General features: G+C 40.2%; 1 protein-coding gene across 1 annotated transcript; it reads left to right on the forward strand.

The window, feature by feature from the left end:
* Window positions 1-600: 600 nt before the first annotated feature.
* LOC123997476 (trimeric intracellular cation channel type A-like) lies at window positions 601-5,753 on the forward strand. Its single transcript, XM_046301751.1, has 6 exons — window positions 601-1,101; window positions 3,230-3,386; window positions 3,639-3,823; window positions 3,965-4,052; window positions 4,476-4,593; window positions 4,934-5,753. The coding sequence occupies exons 1-6, from the start codon at window positions 978-980 to the stop codon at window positions 5,138-5,140; spliced, it is 879 nt and encodes a 292-aa protein (XP_046157707.1). The 5' UTR covers window positions 601-977; the 3' UTR covers window positions 5,141-5,753.
* Window positions 5,754-11,494: the final 5,741 nt, after the last annotated feature.

Raw genomic sequence — 11,494 nt, forward strand, 5'->3', positions numbered from 1 at the left:
TAGTGAAGCCCGTGCGCCAATGTGTAGGCCTACACTAGCTATCGCACCGTTTTTTCTCACAATAAACTCATTCCGCAGCATATTCACGGAACCACATAATCTGCAGAGCTATATGTTCTTTCTACAACTACATCTCATAGGTTTGGCTTGGTCAAATGCACTACAACGCGAACACACGATTTCAGCCACCCCATAGGTTTATGGAGGCACATGATGAATAAAATTAGGCTTCAGACCCTTCATTTATCATCATTAGGCCAGTTTGTTAAACAAATACAATCCTAAAGGACCGAGGTTACATGAATATAATACATCATAAACATATTATACCTGATTTATTGCAAATGTCTTTATTGTAGGCTACCATAAGCAGGTGCCAGGTGGAATTGACTATCTCAATACAAATATTATTATTAATCTGTAATCGTTTTTATTAGCCTATCAATATACGATTCTGCACTGATTTTTGACGTTAGGTTCCAAAGCCAACGTTATCCACGATTTAGGCCTATAGAAAAACGTGTTATCGTAAAATAAACCGTAAACCTGTATAGTGACATGCGCATCGTGTCATCTCTTTCTTTCTCTCTCTCTCTGTGTTATTTGCAGAGCACTATGGCAAATCGCAAATATATTTCTTAGGCCAGTTATCGTTCAAAGATTAGATTAAATCATGTATATAGCTGAATATCTGATCAAAATTGGGGACCCAAAAATAAAAGCCTATCTGTCATTTTTCAACCGTAGCGACGAATTACATGGGGAGCTGACAAATAAGACCAGCTGGAATAGAAAAAACGCTCGGCCGAGAACAAATTATAAAGCTGTGCAGATGAGGTATATTAATAGGAGGGCTTGAGTGTCACAGTCTTTTTACTCGTGAAGACGTGGAGCTTCGTGGCGAGTCGCCGGACAACTGACATTCTAGTTACGCAGTGATCATAAAATACACGCGGTAGTGTTATAGATCTTAAATCATGGACGTGTTGGAAGTCCTCAATTTGGGCGACGTTGCCCAAAATTTCTCAAAAATGGGAATGTTTCCAGTTTTTGATCTTGCTTATTACATCGTGTCCATACTCTACCTCAAGTATGAACCAGGTTAGTGGTATTTTTTTTCCCTACATTCATGTTAAAAAATGAAATCATTAGTTGTAATGGATTTATAATTGTGAGTCTGAGTAGTCTGTAATTAGGTAGGCTATTGAATATAATACAGGTCAACGTTGAATAGGTTATAACCTAGGCTATATGGGTTGTCAACCCCCCAAAATTATAACACCAATAGATACATGTACCAATACAAACATTAATTTGTCAATTTATACATAGGCCTACTATAGAAATCGTAATGAACTTTTGATAACTTGAGAGGAATTTGAATTTGTCCTATGAATAACATTTGCAGCAGCAGCTTGGCCTACTTTGAGAGAGGAATTAAGAAACCCTTACAGGAGTTAGATTAATCCAGTTTCCTTTAATATTTCCCAACATTTAACCCTTTAAACAGAAAGGGTCTCCTGTATGAAATCTGAAGAGACCCGTTGCATACCAAAGCTTTGGCCCCCGTGCAATAAATAGAATGTCCTTAAATAGATGTCTCTGGGCTGGCTACACACTGCAGAAAGTCTCCGTTTGCTTCGGAGTAGGATTGTTCACAGTCCGTTTGTAATTGTGTTTGTAAGACCTCATTGACATTGTATTAATCAAAAGTGAAGTTTACAATACTCCAGAATATATGCAGCCAAGCCTCTTAGAGACCAAAAATATGTCCAAAAGCACGTATGTTGGCCTCGAAATGAACATGTCTAATACAATCCCAGCACTGTTCTAACCTTCTGGACATCCCGTATTCACACAAGTAAAGGTACACTGAATGAAGAAATTGCATTTGTTCATTGTGGAATAAGTTTTAAATTACTTCAATATTTTATTATTTACTCATTGACACATTTTCGTGTTACAAGTAAATGACAGTGGTCTATAAAACCCGGTATCAAAATACTCTCATTCCCTACCTTGCCTTTTTGGCCAAATCTTAGTAAAGACAGGTGGAACGTTTTTTTCTCTCTCCAGTAATGGTTCAAAGAAGCCTCGTGAGCTCCTAGACCTATGTAAACCAATCTCTGAGTCACATGTTATCAGTGGTTCCTTGGTTCCTCATGAATGAGTTTGGAGGCTGGGGTGTTGAGGGTCAAGGTTTATGTCAGGCCTGCCAGTTGCTTTGTGAGGCAGGAAAGCAATAGAGCAGCGTGTATTTTTAGGGTGCATTTCTTTGGATCAGTTTTCTGTCAAACAGCAGGCAAATCACTCCTACACCCAGAATCACACCTGTTATTTTAGATCTTGACCGTTCTGGTGCCCAATAGGGGGACACACGTTACTCCACAATCTTACAACGATCCATAGATATTTAAAACACCCTATTATCGTAGATGTGGCTTTTTAAAATGACTTTGGTTGAAGTGAAAAACTTGATTTCTCTTTCTTCGTCCCAGTAACACAAACGAGTAGAGTTAATTAATAACTGAGTAATGGATGAGTAAAAGGATTCAGAGACTTTCTCGTGGGGTGTGTGCTGTAACGTTGCCCTTGAGTAACTCACTCAATGGTGGGAGTGACATGAGTGGATTATTACTATAATAGTATACTGCTGGTATACATTTGATGTGGGGATGAGAGCTAAGGAAGAACCAACCAAAACATAATGGCGCACACACACACACACACACACACACACACACACACACACACACACACACACACACACACACACACACACACACACACACACACACACACACACACACACACACACACACACACACACACACACACACACACACACACACACACACACACACGGTAATACCTTATAATAACTTTGATGAATAAGCATTATTAAACAATTGATAAACTATTAATAAATGTGTAGTTCATGATTTACTAATATCCAAGTTTGTGTGCGTCTGTAAATTGTTGTTCGTATGTGTATGTTTGTATCTGGTGTGGGGATTTTATTTGTGAAAAAAATGGGAACATTTTATATTATTAATATATATATTTATTTATTTATTTTACTAACGTCCAGAAACATTTCTAAGCATTATAAGCATTACAAATCACGAGTATTTATTTATGAAGCATTTTTAATTTATGAATGTTACGATAACGTGTTACCAGTCTGACTTCACGTGGAGAATATATTTAAATCCTGATTCTTCTGCAGGGTCAGTAGAGGTGGCTCGCAAGAGCCCTGTGGCCTCATGGCTCTGTGCCATGCTCTACTGCTTTGGGAGCTACATCTTAGCAGACGTTCTGCTCGGCGGTTGTCCCCTGGACTATTTCCAATACAACAGCCACATCCTCCTCGCCTCCGCTATTTGGTAAGATCCTTTAAATGGTTAATGTGCTTATCTACATACATTATTATTATTTATTTTTTTAGAAAGTGCAAAACCTGTGTCTATATATGCCTAGGATTGTTGAAATAGGCCAAATTGAATTTGGTGCAACATTGATAGTAATTATTTCAAAATGATTTAGAAATGTAGTTGTCAAGTAAAAAAACAAACTGCCACAACATTATTAAAATGTACTCTTTTGTTTCTCTCTCGTTCACTAAAATGTAACAACAGGTACCTCGTCTTTTTCTGCCCTCTTAACCTGTTCTACAAATGTGTGGCTTTCCTGCCTGTAAAGCTGGTGCTGGTAGCCTTAAAGGAGGTTGTCCGCACTCGTAAAATCGCAGCTGGTGTGCACCATGCCCATCATGCCTACCATAACGGCTTCCTCATCATGGTCATCATCGGCTACGTCAAAGGTTCGGGTCTCCCTGCACCCCCCCCCCCCATAGCTACTAGTGCAACCTGTAGGACTTTCCTTGTGTGTGTCCATTTTGTAAAGAAGCGAGATACAGACCTTTTGTCCTAATTGTTTCTACTTTCTATTTATATCCTCCCAGGGTCAGGAGTGGCTCTCATTTCCAATTTTGAGCAACTGCTGCGTGGTGTGTGGAGGCCCGAGACCAATGAAATCCTCAACATGTCATTGTGAGTTGATTTTCCTCACGACTCTGTGGTTGATGTCAGCCGTCGACATTTGTTTGCTGCCTCCTCAAGCAGGAGACGATTTTCAGAAAATGTCTGGCTGTTAGAAACCTAAGCTGTTTCAGGACGACCTACGGGGTTCCCAGCTCTAGTTTCTGACAGCAAGACAATGTACTCCTATTACAGCAAATAATCCGATATTGATATTTACACCCACAACTTCTGAAGGTATCAGCTAGTTGCACAACTGTATTTGAAGGCAATCGAATGCATTTACTGATTCTCCAGGTATCTATAAGAAATCATACATGTGTAAATGGGGCTGAACTATGCATTTTAAAGCTGACAAATGTATAACAATGGATATTTTCTATCAAGAGAAATATTGTGACTTTGTCTGATGTGCATAATATTTTCCCTCTCCAGCCCTACTAAAGCCAGTCTGTACGGAGCCATTTTGTTTACACTTCAGGAGACACACTTGCTTCCTGTGTCCAAGACCACCCTCATCTGTCTTTTCACTGCGTTCATGGCTACTACAAAGGTAGGTCCTGGTGTCTATACTAGAGAGTGTGCATCATATGTTTATACAGGGTTTGGGGCAAATATGCTTTAACTCAAGAAATTGTGCAAATTAATTAACACAAATCATTTTGTAGAATAATTGTCAATATCCAGTTCATATTCTGAACAGATTTTTAAATGGAATTGGTCTCATCCCTACTGCTGTACTACATACCTCTTCCTTCCTATTGTTTGCTATTAGTATCAGCAATTAAACAAACTTGATAGGGATCCTACTCTATAGCGATTTTGTTGTCTCAACTAGATAATTGCACAAACTAAGTAAATATTTTCACACTTATGATTTCTATTTCACTCAGGTGATTTTGACCGCCCGCCACTCTCACGGCTCTCCCTTCGTCCTCATCGAGTCTTGGGTGTGCCACTTGCTCTTTGGCTCCCCTCTTGGAGGTGGTGAGGAGGAGCACCATGCTGCCCCTGCCCCTGTCGCCCCTGTCTCACCAGTCAAAACCAAGGAAGAGTTTGGCGAAGGCACCCGCAAGAGGAAGTCCAAGAAAGCAGAGTAGCACGCAAACTACTACACCAGTGAAGGGGAAAAAAGGTCCCCACCCCATCCACAAAACGCATCTGATCTCCCCTCATGGTCCAGCCTTCTGTTTAGACATGATGGAGTCTCCCATTCCTTGCTGGGGAAAGGTGCAGTTTGATGTTTACCAAATGAGTACCTTTCTATTGAAGGAAATGGTGCTTTCTATGTCATATCACACTGTATGGGGATTCTGTAAATAGCTCACCAAAGTCTCAGACTTAAATCATCGTCCCAGCCAGTACATATCTACTTATTTATTTATGTATTTATTGTGAACACTGTGAACATCTCTCCTACTGTGTGCAACAGCATGTGGTGAACAGTGTTACTGCAAGTTACCTGATTGTTTTAGGATGGCCTTTGTTTCCAGTGCTTCTGCCGTTAGCTATACATGTTTTTGGTTTAAACCCAGTCAGACCTATTTCAGTAATGTAAAGAAATTGGATCAAAAGCACAATCTGACCCTTGATCAGACAATCAGACCACAGAATCAATCAGACAATAATATAATGTGAATAATACATGGCTGCTTTTTACAAAGAAAACTAGTGAAAGTAATGTCCTTTATTAATAAAGGCAGGTCAGAATTCTTATGTGGTGAGAGTTTTTGATTCAGTTGTTTACTATGATATTGGGATATGTTGTTTAATGGTTACCGTAAACAAAATAATATATGCGACTGCTGGACATTCATGCAGAAATGTGCAATATAAAATTACAATTAATTCTGTTTACAAAAGAGAGGGTCACAATACCAGACAGAGCTAAATAGTATGAGGGGAAGCTGCCACTGTACCCACATACAACACATGAAATGACTCCCTGAAAAAAAAAAGATTATAAACATAAATACATTTTTTAACAAGTAACCTTTTAAAAGACACAACAGATGCAGGTATTTAAGGAGAAAGTTAAATGTCTTGATATACTTTTCCATAAAGAAGTTGAAATTACTCAAAAGTGCAGTGTCATTACAAAAGCATCTTCAGGGATTGTTGTACTGAACTCAAAATGGTGTTGTAACCTGAAGCTACCTCTGTGTCTGTTTGCCCTAGTCCCACTTCCTGTCCTTTGTAGTACAGCTGATGAACCATCATTGATTAACTTTACAGAAGGTCACAACCCCTGACCTCTGACCTTTACAGTCCTCTCAGACAGTGGAGGTTGCTAAGTGGAGGACGGCTCATAATAATGTCTGGAATGGAGTCAATGGAATCGTATCAAACATGTGGTTCCCATTTGGTTTATACCGTTCATTTGACTCCATTCCAGCCATTACTATGAGCCATCCTCCCATCAGCAGCCTCCACTATCTCAGCAGTAGAAGAGGTCACTGACCAAACACAAGCATTCCCTTTATTTTCCCTCCTCACAGCAATGTTAGCTTGTTTTGTATGTACCTCAATCACACCTCAAATATAGAAAACAATGCTGTTTTTCAACTGAAACCAAAAGACATCACTAAGAGCGCTACACTGAGTATACAAAACATTAGGAACACCTGCCTTTTCCATGATATTGACTGACCAGGGGATTCCAGGTGAAAGCTATGATCACGTATTGATGTCACTTGTTAAATCCACTTCAATCAGTATAGATGAAGGGGAGGAGACAGGTTAAAGAAATATTTTTAAGCTACGAGACAATTGAGACATGGATTGTGTGCCATTCAGAGGGTGAATGGGCAAGAAAAAATATTAAAGTGCCTTTGAACAGGGTATGGTAGTAGGCTCACAGGTTTGTGTCCAGAATTGCAACGTTGCTGGGTTTTTCACACTCAACAGTTTCCCGTGTGTATCAAGGATGGTCCACCACCCGAAGGACATCCAGCCAACTTGACACAACTGTGGGAAGCATTGAAGTCAACATGGGCCAGCATCCCTGTGGAATGCTTTTGACACCTTGTAGAGTTCATGCCCCGACAAATTTAGGCAGTTCCGAGGGAAACTCAATATTAGGAAGGTGTTCCTGATGTTTGGTATAATCAGTGTATTGAGGACATGTTGAAATATTCAGTGTGGTCTCAGTTTCTTCAACCTAGCTAAGACTTTAAACACACAGCAACGTTTTTCCAGAGTTGAATTTCAACCATCAAAGGTGACTTGCAAGGGAACAAGTAATGCGTCACCTTGTTTCCTGCCAACCTTCAAGTGCATGTCCAAAAAAACAAGGAAACGTCAACATCTTGGGAAAGAGATGCCTACAAGCCTCACCAACACCAAGCCTTCCCTTTTCATTTATCCTCTGACAGATAGCTGTTTGTAGAGAGAGTTGAATAGACAGTCAAATGTAGTGTCATTTTGTTTCCTTTCTGACATCACCATTGAAGTCAGGGATTCTTGATTTGCTTTTCCAGCGAGGGACAAGGAGGAGGCTTCTCTGATGCTGAGGGGTAGGGAGAGAGCTAGGATAAATGTACTGGAAGTCATGAAATCCAGTCAAGATGCATGCACCACAAAACCTCAGGGGTGCCTGCACTGCAATGTAACCAACATCTGCTAGTTCCACCACTGGCAAACAAGACATACAACACACAAATCCACCAACGCAAATGAGTTCAGCTTTCCATTCAGACACTGGTAAATTAGGGTTCAAGTAAATGAGTACCTTTTTCCTTTTACAAAAGGTGTGATGTACACAGTTGTTATAACTCTCCTGTGAAGATCTGAAGGATCCGGTAACAGTGGGTTCGCTCTAGAGGGTGCTCTCTCTCGTAGAGGGGGAGAGTGGGAAGTCGGCTGTTTTATGATGGTCATAAAATACGCTGCCCATATGCTCTGTCGTGTTCGAGATTGGAATGTAAACTGTGGAACACAGAGAGACCCTTGGTCATCAAAAGTTTGAACAATTAAACAATATTTCTGTTTTTGAGAATGTGGGAGTGGTCCGTGGACACTTAAGGGACGGTCATGACGAAGTTGTTTCATTTGGTGACCTCATGAAAGACAGGAGATCCACATTACTGTACCTCTGTTTGTGTACACTTTTCAATGATCAGATGTACATCTAGATGTTGGATAAAATGAATGAGTAAATATGAAACTATTTGTGAAAAGATGTAATGTGATGCTCGCCTTCTAAATGAGAGTGTGGATTTTCATATAAAGTTTAACTAGTCAGTGGCCACACCTCCGTGAGCCAGACAGTACATCAGGCATCATGGAACCACCCTTTTCTACTCCAGAGTATAAAACCACCCATGACAAAATGTAAATTTCATGCCAAAGAGACCCACGGTAATCCAGATATCTCAATTGGTTAAGAAGACTAGAAAACATGCAGTTGACGCTACATGTGAAATGGTTAAGAACTACAACTCTATAGGCCGCAGAGACCATAAAGAGTGTAGCGTTGGCTTCACGGCTGGAAATGGTTCAACTCTGAGACTATCGATTACTACAAAATGAGAGCAAATCCTAGACGTAGAATTACTGGTCTGCAGCTGGAAATTACGTAAGGCTAGTACGAGAATACCGACAACCGCGGAAACATCTATTCTATGGAACGACCATCTTTATGCCTGATGTATCCATTACAACAGACACTATCCAGAGCCGCAGAGAAAGTGACAACTATGAAAGACTTTGTGACTTCTCGGGAAGTTAACCAGAGACTCTCTGATGAATTGACTGCCAGCAGACGGACCGGCGATTCCAACAGAGAAGACAACAAAGGCATACGGGTGCAAATATTGTTACGCTCTGGCCATAGAGAGGCTTTTATTCTCTATTTGGGTTAGGCCAGGGTGTGACTAGGGTGGGCATTCTAGTTTCTTTATTTCTATGTTTTCTATTTCTTTGTTTTTTGCCTGAGTGTGGTTCCCAACCAGAGGCAGCTGTTTATCGTTGTCTCTGATTGGGGATCACATATAAGTTGTCATTCTCCTTTTGGTGTTTGTGGGATCTTGTTTTTTGTTTGCTCTGTGAAGCCTGCTGAACATAACATTCGTTATTCTTTTTGTTGTTTTTGTTTGGTGTTCTGAGTAATTAAAGAATCATGAACACTTACCACGCTGCACCTTGGTCTCCTTCCGACGACAAACGTTACAAATATATACATTGCAATTCTTTTCGAATGAGCGACACTCTCATGTGCAAAGGATTAGCATTACACTGAATATAATTATCAACTGTGTGTAGTGAATCCATTTAGTATTTTCCGCTTTTTATCCGTCCCCACCCCTTTCCATTGTCTACCAAGCCGTCATACCGATTTAGCCCACTAGGGACTTATCAATGCACTGTGTTAGTAACCAATAACTATATTGTTTGTTTATGTATTTCTGTGATTTGTTTAGTTAGTTAGTAAATAAATAATTAAGCCAATTTGTATATCGCTGATACATTTTGGAGGCTAGGGTTCATGCAGATATCCAAGGGTTTGTGACGTTCAGTAATGAGAACTGATAAGGTAATAATACATTAATACAAGACTGTACTCGATAAGATATGAAAATATCTGAAGAGTCGATTCAGGAAATAGAGACTCTATAAACGTTTTCCCGTGTGTAAAGTGTCTGTGTGTAACTGGTGAGATGAGTCAGGCGCAAGACAGCAGATATGAGTAATGAAAGCAATTTTACTCAAATATATCCCAATACACGTCTTATAAATACAAGGCCACAAATACGGACCACAATACAATAAATAATTACTCACAACCAAACATGGGGGAACAGAGGGTTAAATAATGAACAAGTAATTGGGGAATGAAATCAGGTGTGTAAGACAAAGACAAAACAAATGGAAAATGAAAAGTGGATCGGCGATGGCTCGAAGGCCGGTGACATTGACAGCCTGAACTCCGCCCGAACAAGGAGAGGGACCGACTTCGGCGGAAGTCGTGGCACCGTGGTGCCCCGACTTCCTAGTTTATTAATGTCACAACCCGACCTTAGTTCCTTTTTTATGTCTCTATTTTAGTTTGGTCAGGGCGTGAGTTGGGGTGGGCATTCTATGTTTGTTCTGTGTGTTATAGTTCTATGTGTTTGGCCTGGTATGGTTCCCAATCAGAGGCAGCTGTCAATCGTTGTCTCTGATTGGGGACCATACTTAGGCAGCTTGTTCCCACCTGGTGTTTGTGGGTAGTTGTTTTCTGTTTTGTGTATTGCACCTTGCAGAACTGTTCGTTTGTTGTTTTTTTTGTTCAAGTATTCGTATTGATTAAAAGGTATTATGAATACTTACCACGCTGCACCTTGGTCTTCTCCTTCTCCCGACAACAGACGTTACAATTCAACTTTACATGATTAGATTAATTACGTAATAATTACACATAGAGATTTGATCAAATAACATTTAATGATAGTCACAGACACGACACAGTACACGAGAGGTCTACCCAATTGACAACCTGATCAGGAACATACTCATCAATCAAATTCATTTTCTAACATTATAGATGACTGAAGACTTTTGAGGCATGGTTAGTATCAGTTCGGGCTGCATATTGGTTCCCTTTATATCGTTTTCCTATTTATTTGCTAAACTGATTAGTTCTTCCAGCAGGCAAAATGGGTTGTAATGACATCAACATGATGGTCAGGTTGTAGACTGACCAGGTGAATCCAGGTGAAAGCTATGATCCCTTACTGATGTCACTTGTTAAATCCACTTCAATCATTGTAGATGAAGGGGAGGAGACAGGATTTTTAAGCCTTGAGACAACTGAGACATGGATTGTGTACATGTACTGTATGTGTACCATTCAGAGCATTAATGGGCAAGTGCCTTTGAACGAGGTATGGTAGTAAGTGCCAGATGCACCGGTTTGTGTCAAGAACTGCAACGCTGCTGGGTTTTTAACACTAAAGAGTTTTCAGGGTGTATCAAGAATGGTCCACAACCCAAAGGACATCCAGACAACTTGACAAAACTGTGGGAAGTGTTGGAGTCAACATGGGCCAACATCCCTGTGGAACGTTTTCGACACCTTGTAGAATCCATGCCCCGATGAATTGAGGCTGTTCGGAGGGCAAAGGGGCAGTGGTGGGGGGTTAGGACTCAATATTAGGAAGGTATTCTTAATGTTTGTACACTCAGTATATACTGGTTGAGATATCGGTCACATTTTATTTGATAGATTGTATGACTATCTGGACTATCTTGTTGACAAGCAACTGCTTGCTAAGGTTAAGGTTAGGTTTAGAATAAGGGTTAGGGTGGGTTAAAAACAGGGTTAGGGTAAGGGTTAAGATTAGGGTTAGGATAAGGTTGAAGGTTAGGTTTAGAGCAAGGGTTAGGGTTAAGTTAGGTTAGTTAGTTAGTTAGTTAGTTAGTTAGTTAGTTAGTTAGTTAGTTAGTTAGTTAGTTAGTTGAAATGTTACTGATAG

Source organism: Oncorhynchus gorbuscha, linkage group LG15, assembly GCF_021184085.1.
Source record: "Oncorhynchus gorbuscha isolate QuinsamMale2020 ecotype Even-year linkage group LG15, OgorEven_v1.0, whole genome shotgun sequence".
NCBI lineage: Eukaryota > Metazoa > Chordata > Actinopteri > Salmoniformes > Salmonidae > Oncorhynchus > Oncorhynchus gorbuscha.